The sequence below is a fragment of the Ranitomeya imitator genome, chromosome 3, assembly GCF_032444005.1.
Source record: "Ranitomeya imitator isolate aRanImi1 chromosome 3, aRanImi1.pri, whole genome shotgun sequence".
NCBI lineage: Eukaryota > Metazoa > Chordata > Amphibia > Anura > Dendrobatidae > Ranitomeya > Ranitomeya imitator.
The window spans coordinates 221,834,242-221,857,392 of NC_091284.1; the positions used below are offsets into that span (position 1 = coordinate 221,834,242).

Sequence of the window (23,151 nt, forward strand, 5' to 3'; positions counted from 1 at the left end):
GAATAAAGATTTACAACTGGAATATTTCATTCAGTGGTATCTAGGATGTGGGTTTTAAGTGTTTCCTTTACTTTTTTGAGCAGTGTATATGACCTTAGCCACTCATTAATAACCATTACAATTACTAAGGTTATTATAATGATTATCACCTGCAAAAAAAAAAAGAAACAATGCTAATTAAATTTTTTTATACTATTGTTAGAGCAATCATAGGTCATTAACAATGTCAGAGCTAGATCTGCGATTAAAAGATTACAAATCCCTTCATGGGCATCCTAAACTACCTTCTTCGGTAATCTTATTTCACTTTAATCACGACAGATAGGTTATTCAATAGGGGGTGGGGAGCTTGTTTTTCCTTTTCACCTGCATAGACACGAGGGGTTACTTTTCTGAGGAGCCCTGTGATTGGTCAGCAGTCAAATTGCGTGGTTCCTTAAGTAAAGCTTTGCCATTTTTTACCGTCTTTTCATTTGGACTTTTGAAGAATACACACTGGACTCCTTCAAGCTTTGGGCGTTTTATCCAGAATACTCTTTTTAAGGATTAAGAAAATTTAACCTGATTACTGGAACAAAGTAGTAAATGTAATTTTTGCTGAATACTTTTTTTTGCATTTTTGGGATCCACATTTTATAGACGGAAAAGTACAACAAGACTTTAAGTTAAAAAAAAATGGGGAATATGGATGGAAAAGCAGTAGAAGAGCTAAGTGCCACAGAAATTCACCGATGGTATAAAAAGTTCATGACGGAGTGTCCATCTGGTCAGTTGACCCAACACGAATTCAAGCAGTTCTTCGGACTCAAGAACCTTAGTCCAGCATCCAACGAATACATTGAACAAATGTTCGACACATTTGACTTTAACAAGGTAACTTGTCTGCACCTCCATGTGATATACTGCACTGTCTATTTAATGATAAGACGTCCTGAGGGGATGTGATAATTCCCTAGTACAATAATACAGAAATGTCATACAGAGGACAATGACTTGTGTGAGTGCTGACGTCCCTAGTACAATACTGTAGAACATATTGGTGCTAGTAAAGCACCAAGCAAACAGAACAGCAGGGTTAATAAAATAGGAAGTCCCCCATTTACAAATTTTCACAGATGAGGAGCGATTATTTGAAGTTAAGCAAAGGGTTGAATGAAAATGTTTCCAAGTACCAGAACGTTTGCCAACATTTTAAGTAAGTTAAAGGGGTATCCCCATCTCCACGATCCCAATATGTCGTATGTATAATCATATAAAATAGCAAATACCTCCAATTAGAAATGTAGTATAGTTCTTGTCGTTTGCTATATCACTTACCCTATGTGCCGGGCATTGCAGTAACTTAGGTATCCATGGTTACGACCACTAACAGCTAACTGTCACTGTATGAGTGTTCATAACCATCGATACCTAAGCTACAGCAATGCCCTGCACATGGCGTAAGAGGCATGGTGAATCAGAAGTACTAAACCACATTTCTAATTGGAGGTATTTGCTAATATTATTATTATTACACCTATCACATTTTGGGATACGATCTTGGAGATAGAAATACCCCTTTAAAAACAGATTTGTTTTTAGTTAATCCTGGAAACCTCTGAAACTGCTCAAAACTAATTCAAGATACCCACTCAGCTACAAAAAAGATCATATGCCACATGCATCAGCCCTTTATTTCTAAAAGTGATGCATTATAGGGCCTTTTTTAAGTGCCCATTCTGCCTATGTCACTGTATGTTGCTGTTTAAAGCCAGGTTTGAAGAAAATATTCTCATTAGTCACAAAAGAGTGCCACCTTGTGGATCTAAGACAGAATGCAGCAGTAAGTCACGCACAGAACCTCCATGACAAGTAATAGGTTTAAACATGAAGCTGCCCATAGTTCAGAATCATTCTTTTGCAGGACAGTTCCACACCGACCTGTTCCCCTAAACCCAATACAGTTACATCACACCCATCAATTGAAAGATCTTAGGTATCCACATATATTGCCCCTTATAGAGTCATGGACTCATTAGACTTTTTGGATGCTTATTTTACTGTACAGCCCAATTTCCAGTACACGGGTCACAGCATATGGCCGGTGTGCAGCAGTGAGCCATCCACATAGGACATTTATTATGAGTCTTTGGGTAAGTTCACACTAGTGTCTGTAAAGAATCCTGACCTCACGCGGACAGCACTCCGACCAATGTTATTCAATTAGTCTGTTCAGATTTGGACCGAATCTGAGGGTGAAATAAAATTGCCTCATGCACTGGTTCCTACTGTTTCGGATGAAAATCAACTATTCAAGTGTATGGGTGGCACAAAAAAAAATCAGATCCTATGCGGATCAACAGTACAGCATCCAATTTTTAAAGAGTCGTTTCAATTATTAACATTTATTATACTTAGTTTTTAATAGCTACCGATGTATAACAAGCGGATGCCATACGGAAGACAATACCATTGAAAAATCATGTTTTCTTCTATATGAAAATATAAATGATATTTCTGAAACTTTTTAATGCCTATGGGCCATATTGTTCTTTTAAATGGCACCGGCCACCAACTTGTTTGCCTCCACCCAGCTCAACTAGGACACATCCACCAGAGTACAAACACACACTTGATTGCCCAGTGAAATTAAAGCCAAAAAAAATGGTCAGCAACCCGAAAATCTGTTGCCTTGTTCTGCCTTGACTTGGATGTCAAAAATTGTGTAGGCCCAAAATCTATGGCAAGTTTCCAGGTGACATCATGCTTTACTTACCCTGCCAAATGGTAAAAAAGAAAAAACGAACGTATAAGCCATGGCTGTGACCTATGGAAACCTACACTTACAGTATTAGGCTGCCGTCACACTAGCAGTATTTGGTCAGTATTTTACCTCAGTATTTGTAGCCAAAACCAGGAATGGAACAATCAGAGGAAAACTTTAACAGAAACACGTCACCACTTCTGTATTATCACCCACTCCTGGTTTTGGCTTACAAATACTGAGGTAAAATACTGACCAAATTCTGGTAGTGTGACGGCAGCCTTAGGCTACGTTCACATTAGCGTCGCGTCGCTGTTGCATCGGTGACGCAGCGGCGACGCAGCGGCGACGCGCCCCTATGTTTAACATAGGGGACGCGTGCGTCTTTTTGCACGCGTTTTCCGACACGTGCGTCGTTTTAGACGCTAGCGTCGGACGCAAGAAAACGCTACAAGTTGCATTTTTCTTGCGTCCGATTTCGTCAAAAAACGACGCATGCGTCGCAAAACGCGCGCGTTTTTGCGCGCGTTTGCGCGCGTTTTTCCGTGCGTCGCGCGTTGCGTCGCCGACGCAGGGCGGCGCAATGCTAGTGTGAACGTAGCCTTACAGTGATGTTTTTAGAGGAATCCCATCCCTGGAATCATCGGCTTACTGGGAATCGTTCAGGAGGTTTATCCTGCCTAAACCACAGGAAACACAAAATAAGGACAGGCGCCTTCATTACAATGAGACATTCTTTACAGCTTTTTCGAAAAAACATAGTTCAAGAACGAGCCCGGAATAGGGGAAAATTCATTGTGGAGGCTCTACCTCTCTCGGAACGGCTTGATGGACATACATTTCTCTATCCATAAATAGTGAGGGATCTGTCAATCATGCTGAGCAGAGAACCGCCTATATGACTCTTGTTCCTTTAGGCTGTATTCACACGTAGTGGTCACAGTGCAGCTTTTGGCCTCAACAGTCCTGTGCCGTTTCCATTCTTTTACTGTTTTCTTGCACAATCACTTCAATTTCTAGGAAAATAGCTTTCACCGGATCATAATGGCACTGCGGATTTGCAGGTCAAACAGCTATTTCCCTACAAAGAGTAAAAAAACTGCATTAGCACATGTTGCTGCTAGGAAATTGCAGCATGGCCGCTACATGTGAACGCAGCCTTATACTCTCTCTAAAGTGTTGTAGGAATGTTAGTACCTAATTATCAGCAAAATGCTAATTCGTCTGGAAAAATGGTATTTATGGCAGACTAAAAAGAATTATTATTGGCAGTATACTGTCATGGTAAAGGTGCTGCTGATAACATGAAGTTCCATGGACACAGAATGATTATTCTCTGCATATAGAACATTCATCGACCTAAATGGACAAGTAAATGACCATCAATTGACTTGGATATATCCAACCAGCAGTCATTTAACAGCATGGATCGTCACATCTAAGTGGGCCATTAAACATGCCTATAGTTTTCCCCTGTTTCATGTTTCCCCTACAGTTCTCCTATAATAGGGAAGTTAGATGCGACAATAGAGCAGAGTAAGACGGAGGATAAGGTTGTTACTTGTCTAAATAGCCAGCATCTAATGCTATAATTCCTACACAGCAGCATACATATTTGTGAAAGTCTATATACAGGGCTTACTCATATTTTCTGGATTCATTACATCAGATCAACTTATAGGGGCTGTCTGGTAACATAAAGTTGTCACCTATCCAAAGACTTGATAGATTAAATAAGGGTGGGTTGTCTGATCACTGGGTCCCCACTTGATCTCTGGAATTGAAAGAGGTATTCCAGTAACGAAAAGACATGACTGTCCAAAGGAGTGCGAATGGAGCCATCTCCAGCAGTCCATAGAGAATGAATAAAACAGAGGTCATTTTCCCCCATTTGAATGGAGCATGCACAACCACTGCTTCATTCATTCCCCATAGGACTGCTGGAGACGGCTAGGCACCGTTGTCCCTTGGATAGGTTGTAACATTTTTATACTAGAAACCCTTTGTAACCCTGCACTCGGATATATCCTTTGATCTCATAAGGAATATATGGTGTGGAGGTGCACGTGCTTAGCTTCCCCTGCATTCACATGGTGCTCTTCAGTGCCCTGGTTCTTTGGACTGGTGGGGTCCCAGTGGTTGGACATCTAGTGATCAGGAAGTTGTCCTCTATCCTATGCGGATTGGATGACTTTCAAACGTTATACAATTCCTTAGTTCTGAAGTCTTACAACGTTTGTCCATTTTAAAATGTTATTGTACCATAGGATTACAGACGTCTAATATAATAAACTGAAAACTGTAATTCATCCTCCCAAGGTCCAGCACTGCCTCTACATTGCTGCTCCAGTCTTTACTATTAGGCTTCAGCAGTGACATCCCGTCTACAGCTTTTGTAACCACTGTAGTCAATCACTGGGTTCAGCGGCTTTGCCCATGCAGATTGCACAAGTTGTTGAACCCAGTGATTGTTAGCAGCAGTTACAAGCTCTTTAGATGTGACGTCAATGCTGCAAAGATGGGATCAGCAGCAGAGAGGCAACTCTGGGACCTGGGAGGGCGAGTAAGAGCTCCATTTGCCATATCAACAGTCTGCATCCCTATGGTACAATAACATTTTAAAAGGGTTATTTTCCAATACAGAGCTCCAAAATTCCACATCCCATCACACAGAGTACCATGATGACATGATGGCTGTCTGTAGTTGTCCAGTCAATATGGACCAGAATGGAATGTTATCAGCAAAGTTTATATCATAAAGAGGCAACTAAATATGATAGATAGATAGATAGATAGATAGATAGATAGATAGATAGATAGATAGATAGATAGATAGATAGATAGATAGAATAGCAGGCAGCACTCCAAAAAGTTGTAAGTGAAAAAGTGGACTTCTATAACCCTTATGGTATGACGATGTTTTTTGGGAATCTTTGCCCTCACTGCTTTGTTTACGGTGCTGCTCCAATTTTTTTCTTACATACGTAGACAGATGACAGACGGACAGATATAGACACCTTACACAGTGGATACTGTACACTAATAATAGACTTATGTACTCATTGAACACTCTTTTTCAGGATGGTTATATGGATTTTATGGAGTATGTAGCTGCTTTGAGCTTAGTCCTGAAAGGCAAAGTGGAGCAGAAGCTGCGGTGGTACTTCAAGCTCTACGATGTGGATGGGAATGGCTGCATAGACAGAGGAGAACTTCTCAATATAATAAAGGTGAGAGGATTTCTAGCAGATCAGACCTGTAAATTCTATACACCATATTTCAAATTTCCCCAGACATAAATTTGAAAAGTAAAGCAGTCAACCAAACTTGTTGCTATTTTTCAGGCTATCAGGGCTATTAACAGATGTAATGATGAGATGACCGCAGAGGAATTCACAGATATGGTTTTTGACAAAATTGACATTAATGGCGATGGTGAGTAATCTTCATGCTTTTTTCTTATTATTAGACTGCCTTTACGTAAGGGACTTAGACTTATCTGCTAATACAATTGTGGCCTAATAGGACTAGCTGAGCAGGTTTAGTGTCACATCTTGTACCTACCAGGGCTTTCCACCAGAGGTCACACTGATAGACATACTAGAAGAACAGTGATGATAAGAGGCCATTTAGTTAGTACAGTTGTGTCTTGAAGCACCTTACAATAAAGGGTGGCAAAATAGATGTGAAAAACTATATTGAAAAACAATAAAAATCTTACAAAGAAAGAGTGGATCCTGCTGATAAAAGCTTAGGCTCCCAAAGGATATGCAGAAGCATTCACATTTGTTACTCTCGGCATGTCATCTTGGGATTATATCCGAATGCCCAAAGATGTTATTCATAAGAGTATCCATTCACTTTTATGCAGTAAATTCAAAAGATGAAAATTAGGACTCCATCTTTCTGCACTTTTAGTTGTTTTATTTTTGCAGAACACAATAATCTATTGCCCAAATTTGAGGGAAAACCCTAACGGAAAGCAGATCAAATTGAGTCAAAATGTTATTTTTCATTTGTGTCTATATTGTTTCTAGGTGAATTATCCCTGGAGGAATTTATAGGAGGTGTACAGAAGGATGAGGTGCTCCTAGATGTTCTGACCCGCAGTTTGGACCTGAAACACATTGTCTACATGATTCAGAATGATGGTAAACGGATGGAAATCACAGAATCACGACCTCGTAAAGAAATCACAACTGATCACCCGAGGTGAAAGAAATAATGTCTGTGTTTCCAACACTGTGCATCTTTTTTCCTGCGGACTTTGCCTATGACATGACCAGGACTGATTAATAATGGCTACAGCAGGACACAAGAGCCATCGATAAATGGCCTGACACCAAACAATTGTAGAGAATTTAGAATTCATTTAAAGAAGACATGTCATTACTCCTAAAATACCAATTTCACTAAATACTTATATTCCCTATGGAATAACAATTCTGGGGCATCGTTTATCGCAATTCTACAAGGAAAAACGGCATTGTGTTATCCTTCAAGTAATTTGTGAATAAATTGACAACTCGGCGTTAGCAATTAGAGGTTCACACATATTCAGATACTGCAATCAGTGCTGATGAGGGGGCAAAACTAATAAATAATTAAAAAAACAAGTTGTCGATATATTTATACATTTTCAGGAGCAATAGCAGAGGAACCACACAATGCAGAATTTTAAGAATAGATGCTCCAGTTTGTTTATTACATGGGCTATGCATGCCTTTACTAAAACAGACATGTCAGAAGCAGTGACAGGTTATCATTATACAATTATCCTAAATAGTTAATGTTAATCCCCACCACTGGACCAACAGAGCTAGAGAGTTAGGTGGAATGAGTAATGATTGTTTTGGTTTTTTTTTAAAAAAACATTCCTTGCCTTTTATAAAAAAAAAAAAATCCTAAATCCTGGGTAACCACTTTAGCATGACAACAACTAAGCGCCGTAAATTTACACATACTTTAACCTGATTTTTTAATCATGTGCCATTGCTAGTTTACCGCGCGAGGTTTAAGCTCCTGCTCTTGCAATCCTAGCAGGAGCAGGTCGAGTGGATGGGTATCAGACATAGCTGGGGACTTTAGGGAGATGACAGAAGTGGTTTATCATAACTTCTTTATTCTCTTTTTTCTGGCTACATAATGCTCAATAAGCCCTATGTACTAAATAGAAACATTAGCACTGACGATGCTTTTGTAGGACCCAGCGATCATATGATTGCTGGGTCTGTTTTGGCAGAGCTGCTGGGTCCTAGCAAATGGAGATCAGCTCTGCCAGTACTTCTGTCACTGTAGTAGTCAGTTTTTCCCTGTAACTGGTGCTCCTATGGATGCCCCAGTTACAGTGTAAAAAAATGAAGAATATAAGGAAAAAAGTTCCCCGGAACAAATGTCAAATCATGCAATATATTCATAAGAAACATCTCCAAAAAGGAATAAAAAAATCCCCACCACAAAAAAATCTCCCCCCCCCCCAAAAAAAAAAAAAAAGATATATATTTTCATATAAAATATATTTATAACATAGAGCAAAAAAAAAAACATATTAGGTATTCAAATCACTATCGTAACCAGAAATTTTCAGGTTAGCTGGAGTGAAACATGAACAGTAAAAAAATCTAAACCGAAAACTTTTTTTTTTTTTTCAATACTTTGCTCAAAAACAGCACTAAAAAATATTTCAATTTGTCTTACACAAAAAATAAAAGCCTCAAAGAAACACATAAGTGAAAAAAAAAAGTTGTGGCTGCTGAAAAGTGGAGAGAGAAAAGCAGGAAAAAAAAACAATTTGGTTGGTCATTATGAGTATTTCAGGCCTGGCCATTAAAGGGTTAAAGTATAGTATGATCCACATGATTGTCTGTATCCTGGACACGGTACTGTTTGCATATAGGTTGATTATATAAAAAATTGGGAACTTGCGCCTGTCTCAGGTTGAAATGACTCCTTGATGGAACTCCAGTGGATGGCACAACAAAGGACGTTATATACCTTGTAGGTATTGGTGAGTGCAATGTATAATACATGCTCTGATTTAAGATGTATATCAGTCTCATGGAGGATAAGACTGGGAACTGCGTCATTAAGCGATCTCACTACTCCTGCGCTAATCAGACCTAGTGTTATAATCTACTTTCTCCATTTTTTTTGTTGTTTGTGCACCTTGAAGGGGTTTTATTTATTTACTAATGTGCTTTATATATGTGAGAATAGGGAATTGGATGAGGCCGATGAACAAATTTTGCGCTGAATAGGTGAGAGCCTTAAAAGGGGTTGATTACCGTATTTTTTGGACTATAAGATGCACTTTTTTCCCCAGAAATTTTTGGGGAAAATGGAGGTGCATCTTATAGACCGGATGCACTTACCAAGAGACACATCCCAGGCTGATGCGCGTCGGTTTTGCAGCTGATGGGTGGTGCGTGGGCTCCACCGGCATTTGTAGAAATCCCGGAGCCCCCACACATCCATCCCAGGCCCCCGCACTTCCATTACTGTAATGAGTTGGTCTCCATGAAAATGGCCGCCGGAGGTGGCGCATGCGCAGAATGAGATCTTGGGAGACAAGATCTCGGCACCATCTCCCGAGATCTCATTCTGCGCATGCGCAGCCTTCAACGACCGTTTTCATGGAGGCCAACTCATTACAGCAATGGAAATGTGGGGGATCCGGCCTTTCACAAAATGTAGGCGGAGCCCCCGCAACACTGATCTGCGAAACTGCCGCACGTCAGCCTGGGATGGATGTGTGAGGGCTTTCACAATATGACGGAGCCCCCGCACCACCGAACCTGCTGCACCACCTGGGATGAGCCAAACTACCAAACACCTCCTTTGAACCCGCTCCACCAGCGCTCCCTTTCACACCCTACCCCCAGGTAAGCTGAATAATTCGGACTATAAGACGGACCCTCGTTTGACGCATTAATTTTATCCCTATTTTTCTTCTGAAAATTTGGGGTGCATCTTATACTCCAAAAAATACGGTAGTTAAAATAAGTCATTACCTATCAACAGGATAGGTAATAGCTTAATGATCAGAGGGTTCCTCACTGACAAGACCTGTGCCAATCAGTAGATTGGAGAACATTTAATCCCATGACAAAATAGCGTAGCAGCTCGGATACCCACTCCATTCAGTTCCCTAAGGGGCTGCAGGATAAAGCCTCATAGAGAGTGAATGGAGCACACTGCTACTCTATTTTAACAGGGATAAAAGTGCACCATTCTGCCGATTTGTGTGAATCCAAATGGTCACACCCCCACCTGTCAATAAGTTATGACAATTCCTATAGGTAGGTGGTAACTTGTTTTAACCAGACAACCACTTTAAAAGAAACCCTGCCAGGTCTTCTGATACATCTCTTAGTAATGAGTTGAATTCCTCATTAATAATTAACAATTCTGCAACATCTTCTCTCCTAAGTCTGTGTTGTGCCTTTCCTCTGTTATATTTCCGGAATATTTCATAGTAAATTGACCATGGGGGGTGTTTCCATTCCCCTTAGTCAGGGGGTTGTGTCATTACATAGCACTGATTGGACAGATTAAAGACATAACCATAACAGGTTACACCCAGTTGCCAATGTGTTCATAAATATCTAGTAAGAATACCAGAGGAACCATCCATTCAGATTTATAAGAAAAGATGCTCTGGAACTGTGATCTCATGTGATGTTTAGACCTCTTCTAGGAGGATGATTTCACTCAATGAGAAGGTCTAAGGATTATACACTATTGAACTAGATGAATTCTGTTGTTTTCTCCTGTATTTGTGTATTTAGTCACTTTTGCAGATTTTTTTAAATTTAGTAGCTTTCTTCTATTTTATTTTAAGATGTTTGAAAATGTTATTAAAACTTGTGAAACCCCTTTAAGGTTTTAAAAAACCCTCATTATGAACATATACGGTGCAGCTGCCCTGTACCTGTGGATATTCACAACAGTAGATTCATTTGTTTAGTTACCGACCCTTTGACAGTTTTGTGGCTGACCATTTCATGTCGTGTATTGCTGACAGTTGGGTTGTATTGTCTGCTTTTGTCATATACAAACAATAAAACTACCGTTGTCTCATATGTTTCAGATTTCTTTATTTTTTATATTTTAACTTAATGATTAATTGATACAAAGGTATCTACACCCTTAGGCCACATTCACATGTTCAGTATTTGGTCAGTATTTTACCTCAGTATTTGTAACCCAAACCCAAAAGTGGGACAATCAGAGTAAAAGTGCAATAGAAAAACATCAGCACTTCTGTGTTTATCACCCACTCCTGGTTTTGGCTTATAAATACTGATGTAAAAAACTAACCAAATACTCATGCGCACATGATCCTACAGTAAAACTTACTTCCTCATCAGCACAACAATTTTTATGCAATAACTTTGACTTAATAGGGTATTCGCATCTTCAAGATCATATACCAATATGTAGTAGGTGTAATAATAATATTAGTAAATACCTCCTTAAGAAATGTAGTATAGTTATTCTGATTTGCTATGCAGTTAGATATCCATGGTTACGACAACTAACTGTAGCTTAAATATCCATGGTTATGACCACTGAAAGCTAACTGTCACTATATGAGTGGTCATACCCATGGATACCTAAACTACTTCAATGCCCTGAACATGGGGTAAGCAGCATAGTGAATCAGTACTATATTGAACTGTATAGAACTATACTACATTTTCATTTGGAAGTATTTGCTAATATTATTCTTACAACACACACATGAGCTTGCACTCGGTGAACAAGCCTGTAGGGACATGTTTACACCACCAAGAAACTGGAACACAAAAAAGGCACAGTAAAACCAAAAAATACTCTGTTGCAGAAAATATCAGTAAACAGCAAGTGCTAGTAAAAGAATGCAAAAACACAGGGTATTCGGTAATACGTTTTTTGCAAAAAATGTATATTAAGCCAATCTACCAAACGTCAAGGTATACCTGTATTAGAGCAGTCCTAATAAATGTATGTAATCCCTATCTGATGTATTTAAAAACCTGGTCATATGTATAGTACCTGTATGAGCAGGATTCAGAAAGGAAATGTCCAATGTGGACACGTAGCATAGAACGGCTTTTATGTGCACAGCTCACAAGGAGGGGTAGGAACCTCCCTAGTCTTGTAGAAACTACATTGGGATAGGATTTTGGAGCTTGGAGATGTGAATACCGCATTAAGATTAACATGAAACGTGAAGGGTAAAAAATACAATGGGAAGCTGATGATCAAACAGTGTAATTTAGTATTATATCTCACCCCAAAAATGTGTTAATTTTCATTGTAACATTTAATCATAGCCAACCAAAAATGTGATCTATTAAGTCTCATATGTCTACCTTTAAACAGAATTTTATTGATTGAGTCTACATAAAGAGTTGAGTAGTTATACAATATCACAGTCTTTGTCCTATCATTATGCATTCACAATTCTACAATCTTCGGAGCTGAAATCTCCCAGCATTCCTTATTGGTTATATGTTTGTGCAGAGTTTGTACAATAAAGCTCTGAGGCATTACAAGTTCATGACAAAGATCCTCCAAGAATATGCATCTCCTGTCCTTCCTCTGTGTATGAAATTCCGGATGAGTTTCTGTATAAATAATGAATGAATTTAGGGCTGCTACATCAAGCATATTTGAAAATAGCACTACAGGCCAACGTTTTGTTTGCCTCTTACACGAATATTCTCCCACCATCGTCCGACTAATGTAGGATTACTGTCCTAAAAAACATTCATTTTGGATGTTCTGCTTATCACTTCTTGAGGATCCACTAGATTCACTTCTTCATCATCAGAAGAATCACTGGATGAGGATGTTTGATTAGCTGGTGGCAGATATTCTTCATCAGACAAAGATAGTTCACTTTCATCATCGCTTTGAAACATAATCGCTTCAATCTCTTGGTCAGTCAGACACTTGGAGGAAGAGTGTGCCATTGCTGACTAGATGTTAGCAAACTAAAAGAAAAAAAAATGAACAGAATCAGGGTTGTCCACTCTTTGCTTGTGTGTGACACACTGTAAGTGTAATGTCCCCCCTTCTTCCTCTCACCCTCAGCAGCTCTTACCTTTTATACTTTTAGGTGGTGTACAATTCTCTGGATTTTTGTGGCTCACAAGCTCTAGCCTTTGCAAGCTTCTTAGAAACAGAAACTGAAAATGAATCAGATTTCCTCTCAACAGCTTATTTTATCACAGGTCCTTCAGCAATTAGCTCACAGTGTATACTGTCCTCAATACTCTATACACAGCTCATTACTGTGTTCCGAAGGACCTGAGGTGATGTCATGGCCTTATCACTCCCTCCAAAAAGCACATGACATCCTCACATGTTATTATCCACACCCTGGCCCCTCCACCAGCATTACTGAGTACAAATAAAGTAACTTGAGACACAAACACTACTGAGAACATGATAAAAATAGCGGGGGCCTGAAAGGCCCCCAATTCGTACAGATGTAGTTTTTACCAAACAAGCATTGTTACACCATAATGCCTATGAAAAAAATTATATGAACAACTGGATATTATCAACAATGACATACTTGAGGAATACCTGGAGTTTCAAAATTCGAACTAAAGTAATTTTGCAGATAATAGCAAAAATGTAAGCATGGGGGCTTAAAAGGCCCCCAATATGCGTTCTAGGGTTAAAAAAAAACTATTCTGCTACAAATATTGGTCATAATAACACCTGTGGGTGGATGGAATAGCATTTATCACAGGAGTGGTATGTTAATTCCAGAGACTGGCTCTTTAGACACTTGACAAACAACTGGTTTTGCTGGTGCAATTGTTACAGCGACTGGACATCAGAAACACCTAAAAATTGGCAAATTACACAGCCAATCGGTAGATTTTACTGCTGCAAACTAGATCTGAAGCTGTGCTAAAGTGAAGCAAATTGGTCCGTCATTGTGGGTCACATCTGACTTCTCAAGTCAGTAAGTGTATTTTGAAGGCCACATTGTTTAACTGTCAGAACCATAAGGCTATGTTCACATGTCCGTATTTTCGGTTTCAATGCTTTTAATCAAAAAAAGGATATAACATGGACAGCACTGGGACCAATTTTATTCATTTTAGCTATACACATGACAGTTTATTCACACCACTCGAATGTCCACATGAAAAAAATTGCAACGAACATTAGTCTCCCCTAACACTTGCCTATTCAAATCAATGGATGTGCAAAATTGTAGGATCCCATACAGATCCTGCATGTAGCATCATATTTTTACTGATACATTGTCATTATTAACAGGAAATTTGTCAATTAACTGCTGATGAAAAAATGTCTCTTTTTTTATGGTTGAAAATCGATTTTTATGTGGCTGTGTGAACTTAGTCTGAGGATTTAAGCTATTCCTCCTTGTTTTTGCCCAATAAGAATATTATGGGCTTTGAGGACACAGCAGCCTTTATTTTTCATCACTGCAATCCTAAATGGTAACTTTTCTACCAATGCATCTATATCAGGGCATTTGAAGATTTCATTTTAACATCATTTTTAAACTCCACTAGGCACAAATTCAAGTAATTTGAGCATGAGGTATCTCAATTTCTTTCACATTGCACTACAATATATCTGTACTGCAGTGTATTATCCATGTCAATGTAAAATGTTTGGCAAAATCTAATAGGTATATACACAAATGCAGGCTTGGGACCCTCTTAAGTCACAGAGATCCCCCTAGCTTTGATGCCACAGGGTGCCTGCAGTACTATATAACTGACGCCTGCTGTGAATGGTTTTTGGAACAGCTCCAACACCATCCCTCACATTTACAGCACTTTAATACTTAAATATTCACCAGCACTGTAAATGTACAGTGGGTATGGAAAGTATTCAGACCCCTTAAAATTTTTAATTCTTTGTTTCATTGCAACTGTTTGGTAAATTCAAAAAAGTTTAATTTTTCGCATTAATGTACACTCTGCACCCAATCTTGACTGAAAAAGCACCCAGAAATGTAGAAATTTTTGCATATTTATTAAAAAAGAAAAACTTAAATATCACATGGTCATAAGTATTCAGACCCTTTGCTCAGACACTCATATTTAAGTCACATGCTGTCCATTTCCTCGTGATCCTCGTTGAGATGGTTCTACTCCTTCATTGGAGTCCAGCTGTGTTTAATTAAACTGATAGGACTTGATTTGGAAAGGCACACACCTGTCTATATAAGACCTCACAGCTCCCAGTGCATGTCAGACCAAATGAGAATCATGAGGTCAAAAGAACTGGCCAAGGAGCTCAGAGACAGAATTGTGGCAAGGCACAGATCTGACCAAGGCTACAAAAAAAATTTCTGCAGTACTCAAGGTTCCTAAGAGCAAAGTGGGCTCCATAATCCTTAAATGGAAGAAGTTTGGGAGCACCAGAAGTCTTCCTAGACCGGGCTGTCCAGCCAAACTGAGCAATCGTGAGAGAAGAGCCTTGGTGAGAAAGGTAAAGAAGAACCCCAAGTACACTGTGGCTGAGCTCCAAAGATGCAGTAGGGAGATAGGAGAAAGTTCCATTAAGCCAACTATCACTGCAGCCCTTCACCAGTTGGGCCTTTATGGCAGAGTGGCCTCACGGAAGTCTCTCCTCAGTGCAATAATAGCAAATAACTCGGCACTCAGACTTAACTTAATCAGATATAGTGATTTAATGGTGTCCACGGTAAGTAACATAGTAACATAGTAACATAGTTAGTAAGGCCGAAAAAAGACATTTGTCCATCCAGTTCAGCCTATATTCCATCATAATAAATCCCCAGATCTACGTCCTTCTACAGAACCTAATTGTATGATACAATATTGTTCTGCTCCAGGAAGACATCCAGGCCTCTCTTGAACCCCTCGACTGAGTTCGCCATCACCACCTCCTCAGGCAAGCAATTCCAGATTCTCACTGCCCTAACAGTAAAGAATCCTCTTCTATGTTGGTGGAAAAACCTTCTCTCCTCCAGACGCAAAGAATGCCCCCTTGTGCCCGTCACCTTCCTTGGTATAAACAGATCCTCAGCGAGATATTTGTATTGTCCCCTTATATACTTATACATGGTTATTAGATCGCCCCTCAGTCGTCTTTTTTCTAGACTAAATAATCCTAATTTCGCTAATCTATCTGGGTATTGTAGTTCTCCCATCCTTTATTAATTTTGTTGCCCTCCTTTGTACTCTCTCTAGTTCCATTATATCCTTCCTGAGCACCGGTGACCAAAACTGGACACAGTACTCCATGTGCGGTCTAACTAGGGATTTGTACAGAGGCAGTATAATGCTCTCATCATGTGTATCCAGACCTCTTTTAATGCACCCCATGATCCTGTTTGCCTTACAGTAACAGAAGAAACGTTTCGGTCCTATAGCCGGACCTACCTTCATCAATCACAATATTTGATTGTGAATGGAAGATAGTGGACCCAAAGGATTGTGTGCTTTCATTAAAGTCATATATATAGGTGGACACAGTCAGGGTCTCAGAGGGATGGCCAAATCCAGCGGTATTGCCTTCTGTGGAATGGAGCCTGTGTGTCCTGGTCAGTGGAGGACGCGTCCACAATCCTTCGGGTCCACTATCTTCCATTCACGATTAAATATTGTGACTGATGAAGGTTCGGCTATAGGACCGAAACATTTCTTCTGTTACTTACCATGGACACCATTAAATGACTGTATCTGATTAAGCTAAATCTGAGTGCCGAGTTTTTTGCTATTATTCATGGTATTGGAACCTACTCTGGCACCTCTCCAACGGTTGTGCACGCGTTTACTTGGACACAGGGCCACGAGTTCTCGATACCGGGCCCCTCAGTCTCTGTATTGGGGTCATCACGGTGGCTAGACCCGGTCCGTGACCCTGCTAAGGGGCGCCCAATGAAAGGTGATGGTGTGATGCGTGGTGCGAGGCGCGATGAATAACAAGGACACAGGGTTGCAGTCTCTTTACCTCTTTACTGAAGGCTTTGGGATCCGCAATCCAGAGCACTGCTAACAGGGCTGGCTGAGACCGGCCGGTCTGAAGGCACATCCAGAGTTTCCTTTGCAGGTGGAAATCAGTGCCTACCCTCTAGCGCCTGTGTGTTGTAGTCCTTCCCTGCTGAGCACCACGGGATAGTCCTCACAACTGTTGTGTCTGTGTTCATTGTTCTTTCTCTCTCTCTTCATCCCCCAGATGATAGGGTTAGGACGCACCCGTATGACGGGTAGGCCTAGAGTTATTCTGGGACCCTAGAGACGCCCCTCTCCCACAGTTGCCTCCCTTGTCTGCTTAGGTGATTTAGGTGAGACAGCCAACCTATAATTAACTGTCCTGCCGTGTTGAAGTAATGTGCAAAGTCTCTTACTTTCTCGGTGCTCCGGCCACCGCTATGTGCCTCAGAAGGATGTGGGTCTCACGGCACGACTCCTACTGGCTCTATCTCCTTTACACTGTGATCCCGCTTCTCACTTCTCCACAATCAACTTCGCTTTGTGTCCTTTCTTAGAATACCGCCGCAAGGTAGTGCAGGCGCGGCTCCGTAACGATCTGTTCTCTTGCTGGACAGCTGTCAGGATCCCACCCCTGACAGGTACTCTCCCGAACTCTCCCGGGCTCTTTCTGTCTAACTTCCCGTCCAACCCCCTGTTTTGTGTGAAGAGTGGCCTACTAGATAGAACCACTCCCCCTGGTGGCCGGAGTGTGAAGTGTCATGTGTGTTTGTGATACCTGGTCAGAACTCCTTTAGTGCCATCAGACGTACCATCACTCCCCTTAGCGGCAGAGTGTCATACTGCAACGACCAGATCTCTGGGGCGCTGCATATTCTTATATATCTCCTCAGTGCAAGACATATGAAAGCCCGCATAGAGTTTGCTAAAAAACACATGAAGGACTCTCAGACTATAAGAAATAAGATTCTTTGGTCTGATGAGGCAAAGATAGACCTTTTTGGTGATAATTCTAAGCAGTATGTGTGGAGAAAGCCAGGCACCAGCCCAATACAATCCCAACAGTGAAACATGGTGGTGGCAGCATCATGCTATGGTGGCGTTTTTCAGCTGCAGGGACAGGAAAACTGGTTGCCATTGAAGGAAACATTAATGCGGCCAAGAACAGAGATATCCTGAATGAAAACCTCTTCCAGAGTGCTCTGGACCTCAGATTTGGCCGAAGCTTCACCTTCCAACAAGACAACCCTAAGCACACAGCAAAAATAACAAAGGAGTGGCGTCAGTATAACTCTGTGATCATTCTTGACTGGCCCAGCCAGAGCCCTGACCTAAACCCAATTGAGCATCTCTGGAGAGACCTGAAATGGCTGTCTGTTATGAAAGACAATTCAGTATCACAATGGACATGGAGGTCAGAGCACATACAGTGATCTGACAATAACCCAAAATAATAGAACGAGCTCTGAGACGTGGGAACTCTGCAGACCGCAATCCCTGATCCTCTCCAAACACAACTAGAGGCAGCTGTGGATTGCGCCTAACGCTACCTATGCAACTCGGCACAGCCTGAGAAACTAACTAGCCTGAAGATAGAAAAAATAAGCCTACCTTGCCTCAGAGAAATACCCCAAAGGAAAAGGCAGCCCCCCACATATAATGACTGTGAGTAAGATGAAAAGACAAACGTAGGGATGAAATAGATTCAGCAAAGTGAGGCCCGATATTCTAGACAGAACGAGGATAGGAAAGATAACTTTGCGGTCTACACAAAACCCTAAAGAAAACCACGCAAAGGGGCAAAATGACCCTCCGTACTGAACTAACGGCACGGAGGTACACCCTTTGCGTCCCAGAGCTTCCAGCAAAACAAATAGACAAGCTGGACAGAAAAAATAGCAACAAATAGCAAAGAAGCACTTAGCTATGCAGAGCAGCAGGCCACAGGAATGATCCAGAGTAACACAAGTCCAACACTGGAACATTGACAGGAAGCATGAATCAAAGCATTAGGTGGGGTTAAGTAGAGAAGCACCTAACGACCTCACCAGATCACCTGAGGGAGGAAACTCAGAAGCAGCAGTACCAGTTTCCTCCACAAACGGAAGCTCCCAAAGAGAATCAGCCGAAGTACCACTTGTGACCACAGGAGGGAGCTCTGCCACAGAATTCACAACAGTACCCCCCCCTTGAGGAGGGGTCACCGAACTCTCACCAGAGCCCCCAGGCCGACCAGGATGAGCCACATGAAAGGCACGAACAAGATCGGGAGCATGGACATCAGAGGCAAAAACCCAGGAATTATCCTCCTGAGCATAACCCTTCCATTTAACCAGATACTGGAGTTTCCGTCTTGAAACACAAGAATCCAAAATCTTCTCCACAATATACTCCAATTCCCCCTCCACCAAAACCGGGGCAGGAGGGTCAACAGATGGAACCATAGACGTTATGTATGAAAAAAGAATCTGGGAGGGTCAGACGAAAAGACACAGGATTAATAACCTCAGAAATCCTATAAGGACCAATGAAACGAGGTTTAAACTTCAGAGAGGAAACCTTCATAGGAATATGACGAGAAGATAACCAAACCAGATCCCCAACACGAAGTCGGGGACCCACACGGCGTCTGCGATTAGCGAAACGTTGAGCCTTCTCCTGGGACAAGGTCAAATTGTCCACTACATGAGTCCAAATCTGCTGCAACCTGTCCACCACAGTATCCACACCAGGACAGTCCGAAGACTCAACCTGTCCTGAAGAGAAACGAGGATGGAACCCAGAATTGCAGAAAAATGGCGAAACCAAGGTAGCCGAGCTGGCCCAATTATTAAGGGCGAACTCAGCCAAAGGCAAAAAGGACACCCAGTCATCCTGATCGGCAGAAACAAAGCATCTCAGATAGGTTTCCAAGGTCTGATTGGTTCGTTCGGTCTGGCCATTAGTCTGAGGATGAAAAGCAGAGGAAAAAGACAAGTCAATGCCCATCCTACCACAAAAGGCTCGCCAAAACCTCGAAACAAACTGGGAACCTCTGTCAGAAACGATATTCTCTGGAATGCCATGCAAACGAACCACATGCTGGAAGAACAATGGCACCAAATCAGAGGAGGAAGGCAACTTGGACAAGGGTACCAGATGGACCATCTTAGAAAAGCGATCACAGACCACCCAAATGACTGACATCTTTTGAGAGACGGGAAGATCTGAAATAAAATCCATAGAGATATGTGTCCAAGGTCTCTTCGGGACCGGCAAGGGCAAAAGCAACCCACTGGCACGAGAACAGCAGGGCTTAGCCCGAGCACAAATCCCACAGGACTGCACAAAAGAACGCACATCCCGCGACAGAGACGGCCACCAAAAGGATCTAGCCACTAACTCTCTGGTACCAAAGATTCCAGGATGACCAGCCAACACCGAACAATGAACCTCAGAGATCACTTTATTTGTCCACCTATCCGGGACAAATAGTTTCTCCACTGGACAACGATCAGGTTTATTAGCCTGAAATTTTTGCAGCACCCGCTGCAAATCAGGGGAGATGGCAGACACAATTACTCCTTCCTTGAGGATACCCGCCGGCTCAGATAAACCCGGAGAGTCGGGCACAAAACTCCTAGACAGAGCATCCGCCTTCACATTTTTAGAGCCCGGAAGGTACGAAATCACAAAGTCAAAACGGGCGAAAAACAGCGACCAACGAGCCTGTCTAGGATTCAAACGCTTAGCAGACTCGAGATAAGTCAGGTTCTTATGATCAGTCAATACCACCACGCGATGCTTAGTTCCTTCAAGCCAATGACGCCACTCCTCGAATGCCCACTTCATGGCCAGCAACTCTCGGTTGCCCACATCATAATTCCGCTCAGCAGGCGAAAACTTCCTGGAAAAAAAAGCGCATGGTTTCATCACTGAACAATCAGAACCTCTCTGCGACAAAACAGCCCCTGCTCCAATCTCAGAAGCATCAACCTCGACCTGGAACGGAAGAGAAACATCAGGTTGACACAACACAGGGGCAGAAGAAAAACGACGCTTCAACTCTTGAAAAGCTTCCACAGCAGCAGAAGACCAATTGACCAAATCAGCACCCTTCTTGGTCAAATTGGTCAATGGTTTGGCAATACTAGAAAAATTGCAGATGAAGCGACGATAAAAATTAGCAAAGCCCAGGAACTTTTGCAGACTTTTCAGAGATGTCGGCTGAGTCCAATCATGGATGGCCTGGACCTTAACAGGATCCATCTCGACAGCAGAAGGGGAAAAGATGAACCCCAAAAATGAAACCTTCTGCACACCAAAGAGACACTTTGATCCCTTCACAAACAAAGAGTTAGCACGCAGGACCTGAAAAACCGTTCTGACCTGTTTCACATGAGACTCCCAATCATCCGAGAAGATCAAAATGTCATCCAAGTACACAATCAGGAATTTATCCAGGTACTCTCGGAAGATGTCATGCATAAAGGACTGAAACACTGATGGAGCATTGGCAAGTCCGAATGGCATCACTAGATACTCAAAATGGCCCTCGGGCGTATTAAATGCAGTTTTCCATTCATCGCCTCGCCTGATTCGCACCAGATTATACGCACCACGAAGATCAATCTTGGTGAACCAACTAGCCCCCTTAATCCGAGCAAACAAATCAGATAACAAAGGCAAGGGGTACTGAAATTTAACAGTGATCTTATTAAGAAGGCGATAATCTATACAAGGTCTCAGCGAACCATCCTTTTTGGCTACAAAAAAGAACCCTGCTCCTAATGGCGACGATGACGGGCGAATATGCCCCTTCTCCAGGGATTCCTTCACATAACTGTGCATAGCGGTGTGCTCAGGCACGGATAAATTAAACAGTCGACCTTTTGGGAATTTACCACCAGGAATCAAATTGATAGCACAATCACAATCCCTATGCGGAGGTAGGGCATCGGACTTGGGCTCATCAAATACATCCCGGTAATCAGACAAGAACTCTGGAACCTCAGAAGGGGTGGATGACGAAATTGACAAAAATGGAACATCACCATGTACCCCCTGACAACCCCAGCTGGACACCGACATGGATTTCCAATCCAATACTGGATTATGGGCTTGTAGCCATGGCAACCCCAACACGACCACATCATGCAGATTATGCAACACCAGAAAGCGAATATCCTCCTGATGTGCAGGAGCCATGCACATGGTCAGCTGGGTCCAGTATTGAGGCTTATTCTTGGCCAAAGGCGTAGCATCAATACCTCTCAATGGAATAGGACACTGCAAGGGCTCCAAGAAAAACCCACAACGCTTAGCATATTCCAAGTCCATCAAATTCAGAGCAGCGCCTGAATCCACAAACGCCATGACAGAATATGATGACAAAGAGCAGATCAAGGTAACGGACAGAAGAAATTTTGACTGTACCGTACCAATGGTGGCAGACCTAGCGAACCGCTTAGTGCGCTTAGGACAATCAGAGATGGCATGAGTGGAATCACCACAGTAGAAACACAGCCCCTTCAGACGTCTGTGTTCTTGCCGTTCAACTCTGGTCAAAGTCCTATCGCACTGCATAGGCTCAGGTTTAAGCTCAGGTAATACCGCCAAATGGTGCACAGATTTACGCTCACGCAAACGTCGACCGATCTGAATAGCCAAAGACATAGACTCATTCAAACCAGCAGGCATAGGAAATCCCACCATGACATCCTTAAGGGCTTCAGAGAGACCCTTTCTGAACATAGCTGCCAGCGCAGATTCATTCCATTGAGTGAACACTGACCATTTTCTAAATTTCTGGCAATATACCTCTATCTCATCCTGACCCTGACAAAGAGCCAACAAATTCTTTTCTGCCTGATCCACTGAATTAGGCTCATCGTACAGCAATCCGAGTGCCAGGAAAAACGCATTGATATTACTCAATGCAGGATCTCCTGGCGCAAGAGAAAATGCCCAGTCCTGAGGGTCGCCGCGCAAAAAAGAAATAATAATCAAAACCTGTTGAACTGGATCACCAGAGGAACGAGGTTTCAAGGCCAGAAATAACTTACAATTATTTTTGAAACTCAGAAACTTAGTTCTATCTCCAAAAAACAAATCAGGAATAGGAATTCTTGGTTCTAACATAGATTTCTGATCAATAGTTTCTTGAATCTTTTGTACTCTTGCCGAGAGCTGATCCACAAATGAAGACAGGCTTCTAATGTCCATCGCTACACCTGTGTACTGAACCACCCAAATTTCTAGGGGAAAAAAAGACAAAACACAAAGCCAAGAAAAAAAAATGGTCTCAGAACTTCTTTTTTCCCTCTATTGAGAATCATTAGTACTTTTGGCTTACTGTACTGTTATGAAAGACAATTCAGTATCACAATGGACATGGAGGTCAGAGCACATACAGTGATCTGACAATAACCCAAAATAATAGAACGAGCTCTGAGACGTGGGAACTCTGCAGACCGCAATCCCTGA

General features: G+C 41.8%; 1 protein-coding gene across 1 annotated transcript; it reads left to right on the top strand.

Moving 5' to 3' along the window:
- Positions 1-463: 463 nt before the first annotated feature.
- On the top strand, positions 464-8,475 carry GUCA1A (guanylate cyclase activator 1A). The gene is made up of 4 exons (XM_069760094.1): positions 464-873; positions 5,824-5,973; positions 6,088-6,178; positions 6,781-8,475. Exons 1-4 carry the CDS (start codon positions 676-678, stop codon positions 6,957-6,959), a joined length of 618 nt encoding a protein of 205 aa, XP_069616195.1. The 5' UTR covers positions 464-675; the 3' UTR covers positions 6,960-8,475.
- The last annotated feature ends 14,676 nt before the right edge of the window (positions 8,476-23,151 follow it).

Coding starts and splice junctions, on each gene's coding strand:
- GUCA1A (XM_069760094.1), top strand. CDS start 676: ATGGGGAATATGGATGGAAAAGCAGTAGAAGAGCTAAGTGCCACAGAA. Junction 5,974..6,087: donor AACTTCTCAATATAATAAAG/GTGAGAGGATTT, acceptor GCTATTTTTCAG/GCTATCAGGGCTATTAACAG. Junction 6,179..6,780: donor AATTGACATTAATGGCGATG/GTGAGTAATCTT, acceptor TATTGTTTCTAG/GTGAATTATCCCTGGAGGAA.